The sequence below is a fragment of the Scatophagus argus genome, chromosome 16 (genome assembly GCF_020382885.2).
Source record: "Scatophagus argus isolate fScaArg1 chromosome 16, fScaArg1.pri, whole genome shotgun sequence".
In the NCBI taxonomy this organism is placed as follows: Eukaryota; Metazoa; Chordata; class Actinopteri; family Scatophagidae; genus Scatophagus; species Scatophagus argus.
The window spans coordinates 9,653,089-9,675,534 of record NC_058508.1 but is presented as its reverse complement, the minus strand read 5'-3'; the positions used below and the strand labels follow the sequence as shown (position 1 = coordinate 9,675,534).

General features: G+C 40.1%; 3 protein-coding genes across 4 annotated transcripts; all 3 read left to right on the top strand.

Annotated features, from left to right (window-relative positions):
- The first annotated feature begins 670 nt into the window (after positions 1–670).
- nudt9 (nudix (nucleoside diphosphate linked moiety X)-type motif 9) lies at positions 671–6,538 on the top strand. The gene is made up of 8 exons (XM_046414351.1): positions 671–863; positions 1,288–1,575; positions 1,775–1,864; positions 2,620–2,706; positions 3,850–3,961; positions 4,193–4,339; positions 4,434–4,518; positions 4,626–6,538. The coding sequence occupies exons 1-8, from the start codon at positions 766–768 to the stop codon at positions 4,769–4,771; spliced, it is 1,053 nt and encodes a 350-aa protein (XP_046270307.1). The 5' UTR covers positions 671–765; the 3' UTR covers positions 4,772–6,538.
- A 1,105-nt stretch (positions 6,539–7,643) lies between these two features.
- si:ch211-11k18.4 lies at positions 7,644–14,125 on the top strand. Its single transcript, XM_046414349.1, has 12 exons — positions 7,644–7,906; positions 8,335–8,446; positions 9,001–9,094; positions 9,387–9,441; positions 9,977–10,117; positions 10,859–11,019; positions 11,357–11,455; positions 11,561–11,706; positions 12,019–12,190; positions 12,285–12,397; positions 13,157–13,241; positions 13,325–14,125. The coding sequence occupies exons 1-12, from the start codon at positions 7,789–7,791 to the stop codon at positions 13,382–13,384; spliced, it is 1,356 nt and encodes a 451-aa protein (XP_046270305.1). The 5' UTR covers positions 7,644–7,788; the 3' UTR covers positions 13,385–14,125.
- Positions 14,126–15,692: 1,567 nt separating this feature from the next.
- rabep2 (rabaptin, RAB GTPase binding effector protein 2) lies at positions 15,693–22,170 on the top strand. Of its 2 annotated transcripts, none has more exons than XM_046415614.1 (12): positions 15,693–15,809; positions 17,510–17,665; positions 18,390–18,472; positions 18,560–18,928; positions 19,009–19,104; positions 19,254–19,352; positions 19,872–19,985; positions 20,260–20,338; positions 20,460–20,471; positions 20,751–20,905; positions 21,170–21,286; positions 21,463–22,170. In XM_046415614.1, exons 3-12 carry the CDS (start codon positions 18,470–18,472, stop codon positions 21,565–21,567), a joined length of 1,149 nt encoding a protein of 382 aa, XP_046271570.1. In that variant the 5' UTR covers positions 15,693–15,809; positions 17,510–17,665; positions 18,390–18,469; the 3' UTR covers positions 21,568–22,170. The 2 variants fall into 2 exon arrangements, with proteins under 2 accessions (XP_046271570.1, XP_046271569.1); XM_046415613.1 differs by lacking the exon at positions 15,693–15,809 and adding an exon at positions 15,816–16,026.
- The last annotated feature ends 276 nt before the right edge of the window (positions 22,171–22,446 follow it).

Genomic DNA, 22,446 nt, shown 5'->3' with positions numbered 1-22,446 from the left:
GTCGCGTCTGTTGTCTATAGGCAACGCATGTTCTGTTAGTGTTGCATCGAAACTAGCACAGTCTGCAAAATAAACATGCAGCAGACGCGAGTGGGCGTGCGAAAATATGTTGCATTCCGCCTGCTGTGACGAGATCTGCTGTATTCAGATCTTTTACTTTCGTATAAAGTACTAGTACTGCATTACGAGTCCGACAAGAAGAATTTTATTTTGTATGTATTTTTGACTTCTAGCAGCAAGATGGGGTTAAAGTGTTAAAGTAAACATGGTTTGGGGCATTTGGCTGGAATATTATTATATGACATCATTAAGTCATTAATACTAAAGCAATGTAGGCAGCATGTTATTGTTCCCCCTGCTTAAGGCGAGGCTATAGTTTGTATTGTTGTATATTTCCCTTCGCCATGTAAAATCTTCATCTTCAGTTGCTAAATAAATATAGTGAGGAAAAACTACAATAGCTCCTTTTGAAATGTTGTTAAATGAAAGAAAGTACAAGCACCTCAAACATTGTACTTAGGTACAGTAGTTGAGTAAATGGACTTGACTGGTTTCCACCACCAATTGGACTATCTATTGTTATACTTTATTTGGTTATTTGTAAGGGGTAAAGCAATGGGATCTTATCACCATGGAAACTAGTGCATCTGCTGAAACCACACCCCTTAGCAGACGTCACCACGCCCAGCAGTGCACTTCCTGGTTACTTTGCGCTGCACTGTATGTCGTGGTTTGTTGTACTATTGATTTTATTTGTCTAGGGGTATGTTTCATGTCCTTCTGCGACGAGACTGGATCGGACGGCTTCGTCTAGCGCTCACTCTCTTCGGACTACCGTATACCATCTGCGCCCCAGGAGTTAGGTACGATAATATGAACAGCAAAGTTACAAATATTTAAATAGAAGCTATGACAAGTTTACATTACAGGACAGCTTTAGGTTGACACTTTTGAACAGAGTAGACATGTTACGTGCTACGCTAGCTATTTGGCAAAATCACTGATGCCTGACTTTACTGGCAGAGCCAGGTGATATAACTGCAGTCAAAATTTCAGTAGACAGAATCATTAGCTAACTGTTGACATCAATATATATATATATATATAGTGTATTGATGTGAGTTACGTCCAAAATTACAGTCTTAATTTCTATTTAATATGAAATGTAATGCCAAACAAAATTCAACAAATACTCAGAGTTATGTAAAGCTGGGACCAGGCTGCTGCAGGGAAGCAGATCCAGTCTTGCTTACTGGACTTCCATGTCTCACATTTCCTCCCCTGCAGGTCTGCCTTCTGCTGCACATTGTCCCATCCTTTCAGAACCAGTCAAACCATCAGACCCATAAGTACCAGTTGCTGCAACCTTTTCACGACCGGTGCCAAGACCATGCCATCTTCAGCTGCGCCTCATACCAAATCTAGATGTTCCCAGTATCCAGGGTCCAATGTCAAGCGCTTTCCCGTGCCTGATTGCAAGGTGGACTGGAATCAGATATGGAAGGAGTATAATCCAGTCAGCTACACTGACTCATCAGTACTAAAGAAACCAGCATGGGCAGATCCTGATATTGGGTGAGCAACATGCGCCTAATTTTAAGTGGATCGAGTCGAGGAGTGTTACTATATGCTGAATAAATTATAGGTCAGTCAGCTCTTTTAGTCGAAATGTTTATTGTTGTTTGACTTGGCTGTCGTGAGATATACTGTCTGTCGTATATGCTGATCTAGAGTTGATTCATTACAGTTTTGATGACTTTTGCTGGTTTTGCAGCACTTTCTCTCCAAAGTTCAACTCTGTGGATGGTGCTGTGGACAGGACAAGCTTTGAGGGCAGCTACAAAGTGGAGAATGGAAAGCCACTGTAAGTTATCAAGTGCTGGGAGAAATGGTTCTTTAAAAAGTTTTAAAAGTTTAAAAAAAAACAGGTAGTTTACAGATGCATTAAACCATTTTCAAGCCTTGAAGGGTAGAAGGTAGACTGGAGTGAACCGAAGATGACAGTGACTGTGACAAGACTTAGTGCACTGAATCAGCATGTCAGTTTGTGATGGCTCTACACAGTGGACAGACAGCGGAGCACCTTCTCTCACGGGCTTCTACAGCTCCGCTGTCGAAGAGACAGTTACAGGAAATCTTTCCTGCCACATTCCATCACACTGTACACTAACATCTAACTCTGCACTTTATATGTTTTTTACGCACTCGATTACTGCACCTTACATTTTATTTTATTCTGCACAACGTTCGATTCAGCTTATTTGTTCTATATACATTTTTATATTGCTTTGTATATTTGTTATTTTAACAGTACAGGTTATTCTTTTGTATAGGTTATTCTTTTTCTTTCATGGTATCATCACTGTGTGTAATGCTGCTGCGGCTGCATTATCTAATGTAATATTGTAATCAAATATTAATATCCAAGACATTATATGATACTAATACACACACACATCTGGATGATTGGCCAGAGCAATGCCGTGAGCACTTGTCTTCTAAAAAGTAAAGCCTTTAAAAGCCTTAAAATAATTTGTTGGTATATTTTGGATTTTTAAGTAATTTTGGCAAACATATCTTAAATGAATACTTTTGCAAATTCCTCTTTTCCTCATTTAGAAATCCTCACGGACGCACGGGACTGACTGGTAGAGGTTTGCTTGGACGATGGGGACCCAATCATGCAGCAGATCCCATTGTCACCAGGTAACTTTTTCGTTACTTTACACGCCAGTCTCATCCAGATGTGTGCTAAACAGAGTTTATTCAATTTAACAAAGTAAAATGTACACAACAACTGAATGCAAGTATTTGCAAATCCTTTTTGGATTGTAATCAGTTGAATACAGCACAAAGACAAGATTTATTGTTCAAACTGATAAACTATTGTTTTTTGTAAATATAAATTCATGTTGAATTTGATGTCTGCAGCACCTTTGAAAAAAAATTGGGGCATGTTTACCACTGGGTCACATCACCTTTTCTTTTAACGACACTCAGTGAGCGTTTGGGAACTGATAATTTGATAATTTCAATATGATACGATATGACCTGGACCAGACCTGGACCAGGTCTGGTACCCACATGCTTTTACTATGAAGTCATGCTGTAACACATTCATTCATGTGGCTTGGCCTGACCTGCATGTACCTTTCAGCATTAATGTGTGCAAGTTACCCATGTCATGGACTCTAACACATCCCCATACCATCTCAGATGCCAGCATTTGAACTTTGCTCTGGCTACAGTCTTTAGCCCAAACTTCATACGATTATGTTGGTTAATAATGCATTGCCACCTGAGGCACTGAAGGTCATGGGTATTCCGTGTTTGTTTTCAGCCATTCCCTTTACACACAGAGAGTGGTGAAATTCCTTACACTTCTATGTCGAGAAATGTTCTCAAGCAGTTTTTTTTTCCACAAAGCCCCGTCTTTGCTTGTGAACAACTGAGCCTTTTGCGGACATACTTAGTCATGATGCTGACCAACGAACCGGTGTAAATGTGTTTAAATGCTTTACGCAACTTTCCCAGTATTATGCTGCCCCTTTCCCAACTCATTTGAAATGTGTTGCTGGCATCAAATTTAGAATGAGTGTGCATTTGCAAAAACGGCTGAAATTTATCAGTTTGAACATAAAATATCTTGTTTTAGTATTATATATGGTATATATATCAGTATTCAACTGAATATAGTTTGAAGGGGATTTGCACATTGTATTCTATGTTTGTTTATGTTTTTCACAGCATCTCAACTTTTTGTGGAAACAGTAAAAATTGTAAAATTGTAAAAATAATTTAATAGAAACTCTTTATAAATTTATCATGATGTATGTCTCTGTCCGGCAGATGGAAAGTAGATGCCAAAGGAGCAAAGGTGCATCACTCCATGTCCAAACGGCCCATCCTGCAGTTTGTGTCCATCAAGAGGAAAGACTGTGGGGAGTGGGCCATTCCTGGGGTTTGTTGCTTTTACAGACTGTTCATTGCTTTATCAAGCTTTATAACTGATGCCTGTTGTTTCCCACTGTGTGTTACTGCCACTTTGTTCCATTCCAACTTGCTTTTCGTTGTGCCTACCATGATATCCTCAAAGCCCATGGACAACAAAAATAAATTCACAGCCAAGACGGAGGCGGGTTTCAATATTTTGGGATATATAAGATGTTCCTGTGACTTCCTTGTTTTGTAGGGGATGGTAGATCCTGGAGAGCAGGTGTCTCTCACACTGCAGCGGGAGTTCTCAGAAGAGGCATTGAACTCTTTGGCAATCCCACAGTCAGAGAAAGCAAGAATCCACGAATGCATCACCAAACTTTTCAAATCGCCAGGCTTTCAGGTGTGCAGCTGACATGGTCTCACTTGTTTGCTATCACCTTTTAGTCAACAACTGCATCTATGAGGAAAATTAAAATATCTGCTTCCTCCTTCAGGTCTTTAAAGGATATGTGGATGATCCAAGAAACACTGACAATTCTTGGATGGAGACAGTTGCTGTCAACTTCCATGATGATTCAGGTATCAGTAATTTGGAAGAACCGTTTTAAAAACTTGCTCTAGTTCCCTGGGGAAACCAAGTAGTGTGTTTTGCAGAGGGCAATGACATGTTTTTGTTCTTACTGCAGGCAACAGTGTGAGTGAGCTGCCGCTGCAAGCTGGAGATGATGCAGGACAAGTCCAGTGGGTTGATGTTGACTCGTCCTTCCCGCTCTTTGCTAGTCATTCACATTTCCTGGAGCTGGTGGCCAACGAGAGGAAAGCCCACTGGTAACAACAGATGAAAGACTGGATTCTGATGTAACAATGAAGAAAACATATTGCTTTCTGTGTGCTGAGAGTATGTATGCATTTAGAATGTATGACACCTCCCCTCATCTTCCCTCACTAATTTAAACATGCTAATATTAGTTATAATAGTGAAACCTAATATGTATCACTCATGACACTCATGTGTATGTCCACTACGCACTGTACAGTGACAGTGTGATTTTAGGCTAATCTCGCGGAACTTATAAAATTAATGATATTATCAGGTTGAAAGCTGGCTGCAGTTTTTGACTTGCTGCTTGGAAGTTTAACAAGAGACTGTAAAATGCAAGATGCTGCTGAGTGGCAAACCACATTATTTCTGTTGGCAGAAATTATGCTAATTTATTCACTGTTAACAAGGATCACATTAACCCAGTGTGACCATGGAAGAACAAACACAATGAACACAACACATACTACATTAATTTAAGTGTGATTAGGGAGGGGGCAATCAGAATGAAAAAGTGCGGACTCTCTTTGATCTTTACATGTGAATTGAATATGAGCAAATGTGCCAGAGCTTCCCACACAGCCCAGCAGTGCACTAAAGCTGAGCTCAGACAAGCTGACGCTACAGGACGAACATGTTTTCAAGTGGTATCAGACGTTGGGAAGCAAAGGGCATTTCACACTCAACAGCCTGCCTTTTTGAAACATATCAGTATGTACCATCTCACTGCTGGGCCCACTGCCATGAAGCACAGATGGAAGATTAGGAATTAAATGGCTTGTATCTGTTTGGATTCATGATGCAACCACTAACATGTGGACACCTTTGTCATTCAATAGATAACAGATTGAATTAGGTTGGTAACAGGTCTAGGAGGCACCACAAATTCTACAAGCCCTTTTTATTTGCTCTCATCACAGCTCAGGCCACAGCATTTTCGTGATATTCAATTGTAATAAGGTATGACACCAACAGCTGTGAGTGAGGAGGTTATCCCATTCAAACCTCAATATAATACAGTCAGTCATTATATAGTATAGTAAATATAAAAATATTCACATCTATGCAGATGCTCTTTCAGCTCTGGTAGACCCCCAGTGGTCCCAGACTAATTACCAGCTCTACTGGAGCATTGACAGTTGGGGCACTTAGAGTATTTATTGCAGGAAGAGAGAGTATTTCCCATATAAATGTCCCTAGCTGCACTGTTTCGATTGGCAACCTCCCAGTTACCAGATACTCTAACCTGCTTTTAAAGTTTTATTTTTTTCCTGCTTATGTAGTTGGTATGAGACAAAAAATAAACAAATGGTAGGACGAGAAAGGTTACATGCTGTACAGCCAAGTGAGAAAATTATTTTAATTATATTCATTATTATGACCATTGTTCAGCCTTGTTCACTCATGCTCTCTATCCCTGAAACATTCAGGGAGATCTCCTGCATGGGAATGTACTAACCGTAATATTTGTGTGAATGTTTCAATTTTGTGTGACCATGTCCAACATTCTTGGTTATCAGGGGGAGACTCCTGAATGCATTGTCAACAGTTCAGCAGCGCCCATTCAATCACAGGGCAGGCTAAAACCAGATCCAAAATCCAATGTTCAGGTGCAAAGAGCTGACTATTCCTTGTGGCAGGGAGAGACAACCCCTCCCTGCAGGCATGCTGTGCTTAAGTAACTTGCTGAGAGAGTGTACTCCTGCTCCTTACTGTAGACTGCTGATCTCAGTACGCATGAGCCCATATGCCAATGCTTGAATTAAACCTATCAAAAGATAAGATTGATTCATGAGTCTTTTATTTGATATGTTTTGCAAACACAGGGTCATATGTATCTGTGAAGGCTCGCGGGGTGGGGTGGGGGGACTGTACCCTGTCCCAGCTGACAGTTGGCAAGAGATGGGGTACACCTTGAACTGGCCACCAGTCCAGGGTATATAAGCAGGGTTGACACACACAAATATAATCACACAAGTTCACACCTAGGGGCAATGTAGAGCAGCCAGTTAACTTAATGTGCATGTTTTTGGGACTGTGGAGGGAAGCCGGAGAAGCCGGAGAAAACCCACGCAGGCACAGGGAGAGTAACGGTGCTAACCACCGTGCCACCCGCAGGGACGCCTATAACAGTAATTTCCTACATAGTGGTATAGTAAGGACTTGCTGATTGCATTATCTGTTTATGCAAATTATATGAAAATGAGCTCAAAGTAGTCTGGTTATTAAATTTGTGGTTGTTGTTATTCACTTGACTCATGTGAAATGGTAAATCCTTAAGAATTCTTGAGTTGATTTGTTAAGTTTTGCTGAACCAGACAGATGTTCTCCTCTGTATTTTTAAGTTGAAAAGATTTATGCACTGTTCACATAAAGTAGTTTGTAGAAAGATGCACATCACACAAGGTAATAAAGAAGATGTCAGGATGTTGTCACTTATTAATTGCTGTATTTTCAACTAAAGTACAGTGTCAAGTTCAAGTTTTCTTTCTGCGTGTAGTTCTTAATCTAAGAGTATATGGCTGTTTATTAATTTACTGTGGACATAATGGCATTTGTGCTGCAGGCTTTGTCACTAAAAGCAACAAAATCCTGGATAATCTCCACATCATTTTTTAAATGTGTAATGTCTCCTTTAGAAACGTCGGTGCCACTGAGGGTTTTATGTCTCATCCCATCCCGCATTTCGTGACTGAGGTTGTTACTTGTTATTATTTGTTTTTTAAATTTCCACTTGTCATTATTATTCTCTTGTTATCAGCCTTAAACAATTTTATCATAGAGGTGAAAGACATAAGACATAAAGGGTGGAGTGGTTGTTGTTGTAATGTAGACCTGTCGCGTGTGTGAGTCTAGTACTAACTACATTACCCAAAAGCCTCTGCGACAAAAGCCGCTGTAGCTGACGACGTGGCCGGGTTACGTGGTTACAGCTGACCGGGGCAATTCAAAAAAGGCACATCAGCTTTGTTCATAGCTAGTTTAGAGAGCCACGGACTTCGGCAGTTTGATATCGTCGCCATTTAACAATGTCTGGGAAAATCAAGAGCCGAAGCGCCGCAAACACAGATTCGATAACCGGCGGTATTTCCTGCGATGAGCGCATCTTGCGGGATTGTCACAAACTCTACACCGAACCCGACAGTGGTGAGTTGGCTGACATATTTACTGTCAAACTGTCCCTGGAAACCGCTCTAATATTCACCTATTTGATGATAAAGCTAGGCTAGTAAGCTGTTTGCTGAGCGCGGCTTAGCTGGCTAACTTAGTAACTTAACCCAAGCGACGATAGCCCCGGTGCAGAAGGCTAACCGTTAGCTAACATTAGCTAATAGGCATGGATTTTGTGACTTGGCTCACGATGCTAGTTGGATTAGCCAATGGCCATACATAGCCGAAGCGATTTTAATTAATGATGAGTCAACTCCATCGTTTTTGTAATTCAGCTCTCAATATGCTTAGCTTTGATGGGTACCAAAACCCGTTATTCGCCCCAAGGCTAATTTATTAAATACCGTAGTTCTGTCGTTACCGGTTCTGCACGCATAGATTGCATTCTCTTTTTTTCCCCCCAGGATTGATCCCAATAGCCGAATCTGTTGGTGTGAAGTTGCTGCCACCCAGGAAAAAGATCACTGTGATGCTCATGGGAAACCACTCTGCTGGGAAAAGCTCATTCATCAACTGGTAATTTGATTTTTACAAGTATGTCCTAGGGTACTTTGCAGAGAGCAAGTCTCTCTCAACAAGATCAGACTACTCAACAACTGGTAAATTGATGTCTTATATTGAAACAAGGAAATACAAATGCCATGCAACAGGAAATAGCATGTTAAAATAAAAAACTGTACTCCGAGTCTCTATTCAATTCAGTTCAATTCAATTTTATTTAAAGTGCCAATTCATAACACAGTTATCTCTAAGAATGTAGCTTCATTTATGTTGGCAGCGTTCTGTTAAATCCCTCCTTGGCACACTTTGGTGTGCAGTTTATAGGAATGTTCAACTGATAAATGCAATTCATAATGCATGAGGGCAGCATTTTATTGTGACCTCTCCATGTGCCAATACAGAGTAAGCAGCAGTCTGTTGATTTTGCTAAATAATATAGTTTTAATTCATGCTCAGACAGTAGACAAAACTTGACTTGGAAATGAAACTTTCTCCACCGGTGCATCAAATTCTTTAACAGCTCATTTGCTTTGTTGGTTTCTTTTTCTTTCTTTCTTTTTTTTTGTCAGGTATGTCGAAGAGCACATCCAGCGCACCGGAGTGGCTATTGAGACCCAAGGTTTCAGCTTTGTTACAAGTGGACGCAAGAGAGAATCTCTCACAGTGAGTGCAACAGTAGAAAAGCAGTAAGGTGCAATTAATTGTAAAACAGTTGTGTATTTGGTCCAATGAAAATGAATTTCAAATGGTATTCATCCTCTTGCATGACTGACCCTTTCAATTATAAGTCTCAACGAATTGCAGATTTTCCCTTTTTTGTCATTCCTCATGATAATGTCCAATTGCATTCACCTAAAACAATTCTTCTCCAGTACTTTCAGTGCTTCTGGAGATCCTGTAACTTGGTTCACAAACTTATCTCTGACTGATCTGGTTTTGTCTTTGTTTTTCTTAGGGAAATGCAACCCTCCATCTATATCCACACTTCAAGCCTCTGCAAGAGTTCAAAGGTGAGGCGTCTGCTTCGATCACAATCCTTCCCTGTTCTGTTCTGAAGAGTTTCCACAATGACTCACTTTGTCAACCCTCAGACTGCTGCCACACTCATCCATTCCCAGATTCCTAGCATTTTTATTTAGGGATTTGCTGCTTTGTTGTTTGTCCATATGACAATTACTTACCTATTACCTACCAAATTAGGATGCAGAAATGCAGATCGGTCAGTGTGGCAGCTCTTCTCAGTCTTTTTAAAGACTCATACAGCCATGAGCCCCACAGTCACTAGTGTTGTGAAAAACAAACAAGGATGTTTACAATGTGTTACTCAAAGAAGCACAGAGCTTATTGTGCTGCAATATTGTTGAAACCAAGCAGAGGAACTTACATTACAGTAAAACAGCCATGTAGCTTCAGTATATGTTATCTTTTAATTTTACATGATCATTATGAATCATTGATATTTAAGGTATCAACATTTGCTGTACCTGTTATTTTTGTTGTTTTTTTTTAACCAAAATTCTCTTTTCTCCTCGACTCGATTTCTAGGTGTTTCAGAGTACTTGAGCACAGAGATCTGCACGTCAAGACAGAAACGGTTCAGCCTCGTGACGTTTGTGGATTCACCAGGGTTGGTGGATGGTGATATGAAGTACCCCTTTGATGTGGACGACGTTATCCTGTGGCTCGGTGGGTTGCCACTGGCTGACCTTGTTTGTTGTCATACTGCAGTTATCAGAGTTTCCCTGAGGCTTTTGCAGCAGCTGGTGTTTTGTTAGATAGTATTGTATAAAGCAGCTCCGTCGACATCTATTGAATCTGTTATGCCTCCACTTAATGTGAATTACTGGCCTCAGAAAGCACCAAGTAATGGTGATGTTATGTGCTCTTTATTATTACTTTCTTTAATTCCATATGGAGCTAATGCTAAACTGAAATGTGTGAAAATAGTCAGTAGTTTGGAGACAAAAGTGAACTAAAAAAAATCATTTATCCATTATCTGTATATGCTGTGCAGGGTTGCCTGGTATTGGACCCTATCACTGTCTGTCCCTGCAGTATTATAGAAAGTACGGTATTTTGAAAAACTGAAGCTGAATTCACTTTTTTTCCGACATATTTGTTTCATTATCCATTATGGCGAGACTTTTCTTTTACTATTTTGTTACCATTTCTGCGACAGGTTAATTGTTGGTCTCACCATCCCCTTTGCAAGATCACTTCAATTGTCTTCGTGTGAAATGTCATCAGCATGGCTTTTGTAATCATTTTTAGGTGGAATCGTATTGTCACAGTGTGATGAAACTGTGACTCATTAAATTAAAATAAGAAGCAAGTGTTAAAAAAAGAACATATTGTGCACTAGACATTTTGTACTAGTGCGTTCAGCGTGTTGTGGAAAATAATACCTCCTCCCAATGTCTCTCCCAGGTGATCTCTGTGACCTGATTCTGGTCTTTTTTGACCCCATGGGTCAGGCGCTCTGCAAGCGCACCCTCAACATTGTGGAGAGCCTGAATGAGAAATATGGGGACCGACTTCATTTTTACCTGAGCAAGGCTGATGAGGCGGGGGGAGAGTCGGACAGACAGGTACAAACGGCAATAACTCACTTTTTCAGCTTATGTTTTGCATTCATGGTGTCAGACCTGGGCTCCTCCAGGAGGCATGAAAACCTAAAATAGTCCTCTTCATACTAAAGTGTGTGGGTAGTTGAAACCTGCTGTTAAGTGTCTTTACCAGCAGGTTTTAAAGTATGTATGAGTACAGAACACAGAGGCAATTGGACATTCACCTCTGTAAAATTTAGTCCTTTCCAGCAGAATTACTGAACTTTCTCTCAGTGATACTTGAAAACAGGAAGCAGCATCTTTATAGTCTTCCTTCCCTGACTTATTTCTTTGTCTTCTTTTGACTGGGCTGTCTCAGAGAGTAATGATGCAGATTGTCCAGGAGCTCTGCAAGCGACCAGGGCTCAACAAATGTGGTTTTGATATGCCCACCATCTACATTCCTAATCCAAATAAGGTGAGGGTTCGGTTTTCATTGATTCCAAGGCTCCCTTAACCTGTTGTTTGCATATAATTCTGTGTTTTTGTACGTGTCCATGATTCCATGTGTTCTTGTCCTCAGCCAAGTCGCTGTGTCAACCAGATTCAAGAGGTGTGTCAGACCGTTGAGAAAACCATCAACCAGACAGTCCAGAATACACTCAACTCTTTGGAGAAGGACTGTGAACTTATCAGCGAGGCCATTACTGATACACTCACAAATGACAGGTAAGTCACAGAAACACTGTGTGCTTGTACTAATCATTATTGACCGGTTAATAATAAATAATCCTGGTAATTCAGAATCAGAATGCCTTTATTTATCCCTGAAGGGAAATTCTTAAAATTCTTATTTCATGCATTAAGTTACTCAGAACCAGTAAAACAATCTCATTAACAAATTTAATATTAAGATATTTAAGGACAAAATACTGTTTTGTTGACTTCTATTCATTCTGACTGGAAGCATGAAGATATTTCAGATTAGTGGGACACACAGAGCAGCCTTCAGAGGATAACCTTGACCCTGTGCTCCTACAGGCTGACCAGTGCTGCAAACCGACGGGCACGCTGTAAGAGCTGCTTCCTGACTCTGCTGGGCTTCAGTATCCCTATGGCTCTCATGGCCTTACTGGTGCTGGGCACTTTGTCCAAGGAGCTGCTGGAGATGGCTCTGGGCCGCCAGGGCACAGAGGCGCTTGCACTTTACCTGGTGAGTACTCAAGCGAGCATTCACTGTGTTGTAATTGTTGCAGAGTCATCATTTAAAAAAGTGAGGTCTAATTTAGCTCTCTTGTAATCCACAGACTCCTGTAGCGAAAGTGTTTGACTCCCTCTCTGTGACGGAGCAGCTTTACAGCTGTGCTGGACTCGTCCTAATCTCCTTCATCCTGCTCATCATCGCACGTTTCTCCTTCAGGTATGACAATAAGATCTCACTAGCATCGGTTTTAGTCTGGTCTTGCTGATCAAATCAAATATCACATATTTCCTATATTTCCAGCTCGTTTTATAGTGTAAGTCGCGCAAATAGATTAGATTAAATTAGATTCAACTTTATTGTCATTACACATGTACAGGTACAGGACAACCAAATGCAGTTTAGTATCTAACCAGAAGTGCAAAAAGCAGCAAGTGCAGATATAATAAATAAATGAACAGTATGTACATGGTATATTATGTGAATAATTTACAAGTGATTTACAGATTTGGTACTATGACCATATATACATATGGATATGTGCATTAAATGTCGTAGACTATAGTGAGGAACTATGGACATAATTTACAAGAGGAAATGTACAGATGATAAGTTATCCTATACAAAAATACAGGTGAAATGGACATTAAATAGTATATTAATATAAATATGGACAGTCAAGTCAAGCGATTTGATTTCACCCTGGGTTTAGGAAATGATACTGGGCATTTTGAACTATGGGCTGCCATCTTAAAGACCAATGTGTTTCTGATTAATGGCAAAAATGATTAGTGGGTTAATTGATAAGGAGACTATATATGCTATAGTATCCTGCTTCCCCTGCTGGGATCAAGAAGATAATCTCTTGTTAAGCAGTTTCATGTGATTTTTTTTTTTTTTGAGGTCTCATTCACATATTTTCCAGCTTCAGCTTGCAAGTTAATAATAATAAAAAAAAATCTAAATCCTCTGTTGCAGGACTCAACCAACTTTGTCAGGCAAACAGAAAAAACAACTGCAGGAGAAGGTGGATTATGTTCAGGAGGTGGTCAAGATCAAAAAGGTATTGTGGCTGACTCTGACTTGGTACTGGCTAAAGAACAACAGTATTGGGATGTTTTTAACCGTCTTATTCTTTTCCTCTAGAAAAAGCTGTATGAAGATTACCTTCGCCAGAGTGTCAGCGATCAGGATATGGACTTATAAAGGAAAGACTGGCATTCAGCTCCCCTCACACTGACCAAATGAAATCAAAGCTTTGTGATGGTTTTTCATCAGCCGTCATGACACTCTGACCACTTGAGGCTGCGTTTCGCTGAAGAGCGGATGCAAAGTTAAAAGCACTTGTGGAAAGCCGTCCAGGCTCTGGTGCTTTGGATACTGTAAAGTTTGTGTACCTGTTAGATGATGTTACCTCTGTAAAAACTCTAAAACCGCCCTGCCCGCCTATGAGACAGGTTTGGTCTCATGAAAAATTTTGTTACTGATCACTGATTTGTTGTGAGCGTTAATATGCATTTATTCTGTGCCTCTGCTCCACTCAAAGGAACTCAGATGTATACCACTTAAAGATATTTAAACGTTTGCAAACTATTTATACAGTAATATTTCTTTATGGCAGAAATTGTATTTTGGTTAAACAGCATATAACACTGTTTCACATGAGTCACTTTGTATGAATGTTTTTGAAGACTTTCACCTACATTTTATACAATATTTTGTCATCTTAGTATCATGAAATTACAGTTTTGATATTAAATCATGGATGTTTGTTAGTTCACTAATATGTAGAATATTCCATTACCAGTATAACCAGCAGACGAGGATTGTGAGCCGGCGAACGTTTTAACATTGACCAACTTGGCTTTTTCTATTTTCCTGTTGTACATTGTGACCATGTTTTTGATTATAATTGACTTCAATAAAAAACAACTGTTAAATAAAGGAGGTCATGGCTATTTTTCTTGAGTTATGCATTTCATCCTTTCTTCATACTCCTAAATTCATCTGGAGGGAAGTCAAGACATTATGCTTTGCCCCTTCTGTGAATGCCTGAAAGGGCTCCTTTTTTTTGAAAATGTTGTCTTTATACATAATATATAAAGAATATGACTGTCACACATATATTCTCTGTGCTGGTTTTATTTTTTGCCACACCCTCTGACTGTAAATGAATAAACTGGAGGCAGGATGCTTGCATTCCTGGATATCCGATTACTGGATGAAGCAATGAAAATTGAAGAGAGATGTAAGAATATGAGGGCTAGAAAAGTCAAATCAATACTGTGAATAGATCTGCAATTTTGTCTACAGTATGTTCAGTAGATGTAAGGATTCTGCTCTTCTGGCATCACTATTTCAAGTGGCTTAGTGGCTTTGCTGAGAACATTTCAGATCTTGTGCAGCTTTTAGCGAAAACACAGAGAAACAGCAAATAATGAAGATTGTACAGCCATTCTTTTGTCAAAGGAAACAAGTGCAGTTTAACTTTTAACATTTCTGTGAATTATTTCATTTGACTGTAGAACAGGTTAAGTTTATTACCTCAGAGTCATAGAGTTTTAAATTTCAGAGATGGACGCATGCCATGCCCCTAATGTTTCTCTGTGAAGGACAACTGAGGACTTCACATCATATCAGCTTGCAATATGAAAAGTGACCTGCTTGCCACAGAGGGGACGTTACACTGCAGAACGTGAGGGCCGACTGCCTCACCAGAGCTGATAACACACAGCCAAAGCTAATTCTGCACTTTGTGCGTGCAACTTGCGCTGTGCAAAGGATGCATTGCCATTTAAACATTTTCTGTTTTGATTTTTGTTGTATTTGGCAGAGGAAATGGATAATTTAGATGGTGGAAAGAACTTGGAGCCATGACAGAGCAATACACTATCATCTATCATGTTGACACAAGAGGCCAAAGGAGCCCATTTCTGAGCAACAGATCCTTTTTCCTGCACAGAATTCCTAAAAAGAAAAAAAAAAGAACATACAGCAGGGGGTATTAAATAAAATGCAAAAAGTGAGTTTAGAGAAGGAGATGCAATTACAAGGTGTTTTCAGAGCTATATTCAGGAATTAATCCAGAACAAAATATAGAAACAATTTCTAAATCAAGTTTACATGGGATAAAAAAGCTGTTTTTCTGAAGATGATTGAAAACATTTAATTATCGTTATTAGAAGTATTGTATTCAATTATGTAATTAGATTGGTAGAAGGTAGAAGGTTATTATGCATGATATTATATAATTTGTTTGATGTATGCAGCTTACAGACTCATGGAGAATCTGAATAGGAAGTAAAAAATCAGATTTCTTTTTTAAATCAGTGATTTCTCTTCCTGCATATCACTGCTCCATTTACCAAACAAACAAACAAAAAAAACAATAAATGAATTTGGTCAATAATTACAATTGTGACATTATCTGGTTTCATTTTTGTGACAGATCAAGAATGTGCTTCAAAATGAGGTTCAGTGACCTCCAGTGGTCAGCAAACAGTGGCCCTGATGTCCAGGGTGGGGCAGGTAAAAAAAAGGAAATCTGTGGCCACTTTTCTTTGGTTTAAACCACCATAAAAAGCAGCCAAATGATACGCAAAACAAAACCTCAACGGAAAGGAGGGAAAAGGTACGTGTGAACAGGAAGCAGGTTGACGTGATTTCCGCAGGCTCAGACCGGGGAAAGTTGTTTCCTGAAGTTGACACTGCTGTGATCGTTTCCACACCAAAGTCCTGGTGCTTTGGTGCAAAATGACTTTTTGGACAAGTTTCTCGGAGTTGCTATAGACGTTTCGCATCGCGATCGAGCTCTGACGACAAGATGAGCTCCAACAGTGAAAACACAGGTAATAAATAACAGCAGCGTTAAACTTTAACCTGCTTCTTGACTAACGGGATTGGCTGTGAGGTGATACTGGCCTCTTTATAACGTGAGTTTTTGTAAACATTGACGTTCACGTGTTGCTTGTCTTCACTGTGAGTGAAACCTGTTGCTGTCGAAGCTGCTTTGCTTACGAGGCCTGTTTGATATCCTTGACCACTCGAATGAACGGGCGTGTTAGCTGCTAAGCTAGCTAATACTTTAGCTAACTAGTTATAACTAGCTGTTATCTCCACACTGGTGCTCGGGGGACCTCCATAAACCACGGAGGAGCAAAGTGAATTTTAAACCGATTCAGATTAATCCAGTAGATGAAAGAGAGACTGAGAGAGCTCTGTTTCACTTTTGCTATTTACCTAGCTGTGACTGTCAGGTCATATTGTCACAACAAACTCATCCCTAAAGTTGCATATGCAGCTTTTTCAGACCTGCTCTGGGTAGCCTCTGTAGTAGAATATTAACTTGTTTAAGTATCTTGTCTTGAAAATGTTTGCAAACTAGCTTGAACTGGAGCAACAAATGTCACTGTAAAGTTGTCCAGCATAAGAAGATGGACCCCTTAACAACAACAACAGACAATGACAGCCACAATTTATGAAACATGAAGTTGTGTTTTGGGTCTGGCAGCTGACAGCTTGAAGAATAAAGTGGCACTAATTGTTCTTCCATCACATGGCTGTGAAGTCCTCTACAGAGTAGACTCTTATTCTGTTTGGGATCTTGGTGACTCCAGCTGCAAAGCATGGTTAAATATATTGGATTTCTAGCTCTAAATATAACTGTAGTTGGTGTATTTTTTTAACACAGGTTCAGATTGCTCAGATTAATCCCAAAAAGCCTATTTGATTTCTGTTCAGGACAGGAGTACATCATACTGCACATTTCATTGTCCCCAAATGACAAAGGGAATATATTTGTTCATCCATATAGCACAAAAAAACATCATTATTACTGTTTTCACACAGTAGTAGTAGTAGTGTCAAAACAAAGAAGATGTAAAGCTATTTTTTCATATTGTTTGTTTTGTTTATTTACCAGTTTATCCATTTGAATCAAATATTGATAGGGTTTACTCTCTTCTTTGGTCTTCCGTTCCACTAAATAATGTGAACATGTGCTGTCTTAGACTTAAGAAACCAATAATGTTGTCAGGTGGTGTCATCCAGGACCCGATCCTTCCTCATGTCAGTGTTTGTCACATCTAACAAGGATCACATAAACATGCTCTGTAGCTTTGCAAAACTGAACAGTGCGAGGACTGTATATTTGCACCCTGCAAAGTTCTACACGTATAGATCAGCTTTCTTCTTATCTTTATAGTCAGGTATTTACATGTCATGTCTAGTAGTAATCCAGATAACCTAACCTGCCTGTTTTACCTAATGATGCACGCATCTTCAAAATAACACACTGCGAGCCAAACACAGCAACCCGTTCATCACTTTCAGAGACGAGCCTACAGGCCCAGCTAGCCGATTGCCGAGCTCAGGTCGAACATTGGCAGGGCGTGGCGACGATCTGTGAGCTGAGCAAACAGGAGGAACTGGCAGAGCTGCAAAAACAATGTGATCAAGAGATCCAGTCTCTCCAGGAGGCTCTTAGAGGTCAGTGTGTGTGCGCGCGCGCATGGGTGTTTGGCCTGCATGTTTACGTGTGCATGGTAAAAGCACATTTTGTGTATGTGTGAGTGAGACTTTCCTTGTGTGCATTTAATAAGGTTATTTCTTATTTGGTCTATTTGTAAAGAGACAGAAATCAGAGCCTGTTTTTGTTTTTTTTTACTGAATGAAAGTCACATGTAAAGTTTTGTACCATGGATTCAAACACTGTATTCAGTACCGGTTAAATGTCCTCAAGGAAGTGCAAATACCTGTAAGTAAGAGAAGATTAGTATCTCCTTGTTGGATGAACACAAGATAAACTCCATATCAGGTAATATCATGAATTAAATCGTTCATGTCAGTACAGGAAAATATACTTGTGCATACATCAGTTTCAGTTAAAGTTTTAAGCCTGCTTTGATAAGAGCTTTAGCAAGATATACTGATATAAGGAGCTTAGCTGTTTACTATGTTGACAAAGCTGAGAATGAGCAAACAAATATGTTAGTATGTAGTCCAGGTATTCAGGTAAAATAAAGTATGTCCTTCTATGTGGACAGGGAAGAGGTTTCATTGGTTGTTAGGTTACGACAAAGAAAGTCTGCTATATTGATGTCATTTTAAAGTCAGAAAATACTCAAATGCAGCTACACTTTTTAAAAAGCATTGTGGCCTTTGTAGTCTGAAATGGTCTCATCGTTATTTCATTATGTTCTTGTGTTCACAGAGACGGCAGCGCAGTACGAGGCCAGGATAGCTGCTCTTCAGTCTCAGCCTGTGGAGTTCAGGAGATCTAGTGGACAGCATATGGTCAGTGTTTAACTTTCAGTGTTTTCTTTCTAAAATTTCCAAGTGTTCTGGACTCATTTTCAGCATTTGTTTTTCTTTCCCTCTTAGATCAGTGGAAGGAAAGCCAGGAAAGACGCAGAGGCTTCCAGTGAAGAAGCTATCACCAACAGTCAACCGGAGGCAGAGGTTATGGCATCGGTCGACAGAGGGGACAGCCAACCAGTGGAGCTTGAGGTGGCGGCGGAAGGAGAGGGGGCGCCACTTACGACAGAAGGGTATTTCTCACTGAGGCACTGCGACTCGGCCTCGTTGTCCTCCTTCTCCTTAGACACACCCTCTCTGCCCAGAAAACTCCACGCTCAGGAAGACACAGACTCTCTGGTCTCCACGGGAACTTTGGTGCCTGAAGCCATCTACCTGCCACCGGCTGGACACCGGCTGGTCACGCACAGCGACTGGGATGCTCTCAATGCTCAGGTAAGAATTTAACGTTGACCAAAGGCTTCTCCTTAGACAAAGGACGCTGTGGTGTAATGAGGGTGTGGCATGTTGAACAGGTGTCAGAGCTGCGCGTAGAGGTGAGTCGCCTCGAGGCTGAGAAGGAGGAGCTGGAGAGAGAACTTGACACACAGACCAACCACACAAACAAACAGGTGAGCCACACTGCTCCGAGTATACAGCATATACTGCAGTGAGTGTGTAGAGAATGATCGGGTTGCACAAACACACACATGGACACAGTGGGCATGCTGTGACCAGAATTATAATTTGTTAATGTTAATTTGTTTGTTTGTGCTTGCAGGTATCAATGCTCCAGTCACAGGTGAAGACTTCAGAGGCCCTCCTTCAGGATTTACAAAAATCTTTTAGCCAATCACAGAATGCAGTGCAGAGTCGGCTGGTGAGTGACATGATGTCGGGTTTGTAATGTCCGTTAAATATCAATCATTTTGGGAAATACACTTATTTGCATTCCTACCAAGAGTTAAATCGGTACCCTGCTCATCTCTCCAGGTACAGCTGATTAGCTTAGCTCGTGTTAATTAGTGGGCTTTAGAAGTATATGTCACTGTTTCCTCCTGTAAGCTCACTAGCTGTTGACTCCAGCTTCATGTTTACCATATAGGTGAGCGTTTGTCTTTTCATTTGACCTGTCAGAAAGGCAAAAGCTTATTTCCCAAAATGTTGAAATTTGACATTTTCCTGATTTGTTTTATTTGAACCTTCTGATTTAAAGTTGCCAAGAACAGAAATGAAGTGACTGATCTTAATTTGTGTTTTTGCCATAATTGTGCATGAGATTAAGACAACAGTAGTGACTTTACTTCAAGAGCAAGTCTGTAAATTTATTTGCTGATGTACAGTTACTAACACACTATTCAGTAGGAGAAGGTGTTCAAACATTGATTCATGTTTCCAGGCAGAGCTATCATTTTCCCAGAGGAAGATGTGCTGTGAGTTGTCCAGACTGAAAGGAGAGGAGGTTGAGGATGAGGGTCCAGAGCCCAGCTCATCTTTCCCAGCAACACTGCAGGTACAATTATTCTTCTAGGTGTTCATTCATATATATATATATATATATATATATATATATATATATATATATTTATATATATATATATATATATATATATCTGTATATCTGCTCCACAAGTGCTGTGTGGATGAATTCCTGTTTAGTAATCAAGTCATCGCTGCCCTGGATCTGGAAGTATTTCAACTACCTGTTGGTAGTTAAAAATGTTGATGGCAGTTACTGAATGTGTCTACTGCTTCTACTGTGCTGATTGTTGGAATTTAACCTGCAGGGGGCGCACTGTGAGGAGCGTCTTCGCATAGAGATTGTCAACCTGAGAGAGCAGCTGGATAGCCGTACAGAGGAGAATGGTTTGTGGATTTTAGGATTATTTAGGACAGCTTTTAAACACTGACTGACTTGTCAATGAATCATTGTTTGTTCTCCTCTTTTCTCTTTCTGCCTGTGGCCACTTGCAACTACTGTCATCAGAGATTTTAGAAGGTGAGTGAAAAAACTCATGGTTTATTCTTAGTCTGGTAAGACAATTAGTAGGTCTCTGACAGGTATAGGCTTCATTCAGGTTTACTTAACCTTTGGACTTTACATCCCCTTTGATGAGTACAGTGTTATCATTAACAACAGAACTGACGGTCAAAACTAAGAAAACTTCAATAAACTGTAATTTTCCTTTTACTAATCACAAGCTTTTTTCTCTTAATGGTACAGTGATGATCTCCTCGTGTAGACGTTAAGGAGCTTTGTTTGTGTTTGTGTATGCAGTGCAGCTTTCCAGTCTGAAGACCGAGACGGAGAGGATCCAGGCTCAGAAGGACCAGTTACAGGCTGAACTGCTGGCCTGTCGCACTGAACTGGAAGCCCTGCGGGTGGCACTCTCTCATGTGCAGAGCAGCAACAAGACCCTCAGTAATGAGAAAGTAAATCCAAGCTGCTTGTTTTTAACATTAAACTGCTGTCTGTTGGCCTCTGAGATGAGCTGTCTCTAAAGTGGCATGGTTGGTCAAAAACGCTCCCGATTATTGAAAATTTTCTCAAGCATTGCTAATCACATTGACAGAAATTCTTTTACAGGAAAGGAAACTGTTACACATTGATTTGAGACCCATTGTTGTTTATGTTTAGTTCATACTACCACCATAAATGGGGTTCTTTAATTTGACTGTTTTCTCTGTGGCTTTCAGGCAGCCCTGCACCAACAGTGTCTGGAGCTGCGTAGCCAAGTGATCAGTCTGCGCTCCCAAGTCGACACCAGCCAGACTGTACAGAGGGACTTTGTCCAGCTGTCCCAGTCGCTGCAGGTAAGAAGCAGTGGACAGGTGTAGTAGTTAGAGTGGAGGAGTAATGGTTAATCATTAGAGGAATGAAATTTGTCAGACTTTTTTTGTGCACCTGCAGAAACTTTAATCAGTTTGAAATTTTACATTTTATGTCATTGACAAGTTAATATATTATTGATCCACCTCTCCTCCTGCAGGTGAAGCTGGAATTAATTCGGCAGGCTGAGAGTCTTGAACAAGTCAAGGAAATCCTGGAAGAGGGTGTCAGTGAAGCTGGTTCCCTGCCTGCAGATGCCTCATGAGTTATAGAGTCACGGTGGAGCCAAAGAGCACAGACCAACAGAAAACATCCCAAGAGGGACCAATAAGGACCAACTAACCATGGCCACAAGAAACACTGTCATGACCAGCTGGTGCTGCTTGCATGTGATGAATTGGTGTCATGACTGAAACTGTTGCTTCATGGCCAAAGTGATTATTGATGAACCATGATTCCTTTGGGGACACTCCTCATCCAGTAACATGTCTGTTTCCATACTAATACATACGTGAATGCGTGTTGCAGATAAAACTGACATGACTTCAGCAAACACTCAGCAATCCAACACTCTTTTTACACAATATAAACTACACAATTACACAAACTTTTTTTGTGAAGGACCTCTAAAATTCAGCATATCACAGTGCAATAAAGAAGTGATCTAAAGTGGAAACTCTCCTAAATTATCTGCATTTTAGATATTTTTTATTCTATATGCATTAATTTCATGTCTTTTTATTTTAGCTGAACATTGCTAAGTATTCCTGTTCTTACTACAACCATACTAGCATTTTACTTAAAACAACATGATTGTGGGTGAAGGAATGAGAGAAGCACAAATCAATCAATAAATGTGAATATGTAATGTTCTGTCAGTTTGTTTTGTTTGACTGCATATTCAGCCTTTGAGTACCCAGTCAAGTACGAAGGTTTCTCGTTTGTGGGCTCCATGCAGTGAATTAACTAACTCTCATTTGGAAATATATGGGGCCAGTTCTTAAAGAGCTTGAAATATGAAGTCACAGGCTGTAAAAGTTGATGTATAGCAATAACAATCTAATACCAAACTAGGGTTACAAATAACTAGTTACTGAAAGGCGTCTGTGTGAGCAGGGTAGGAACCTTATAAAACAGCCAAGAC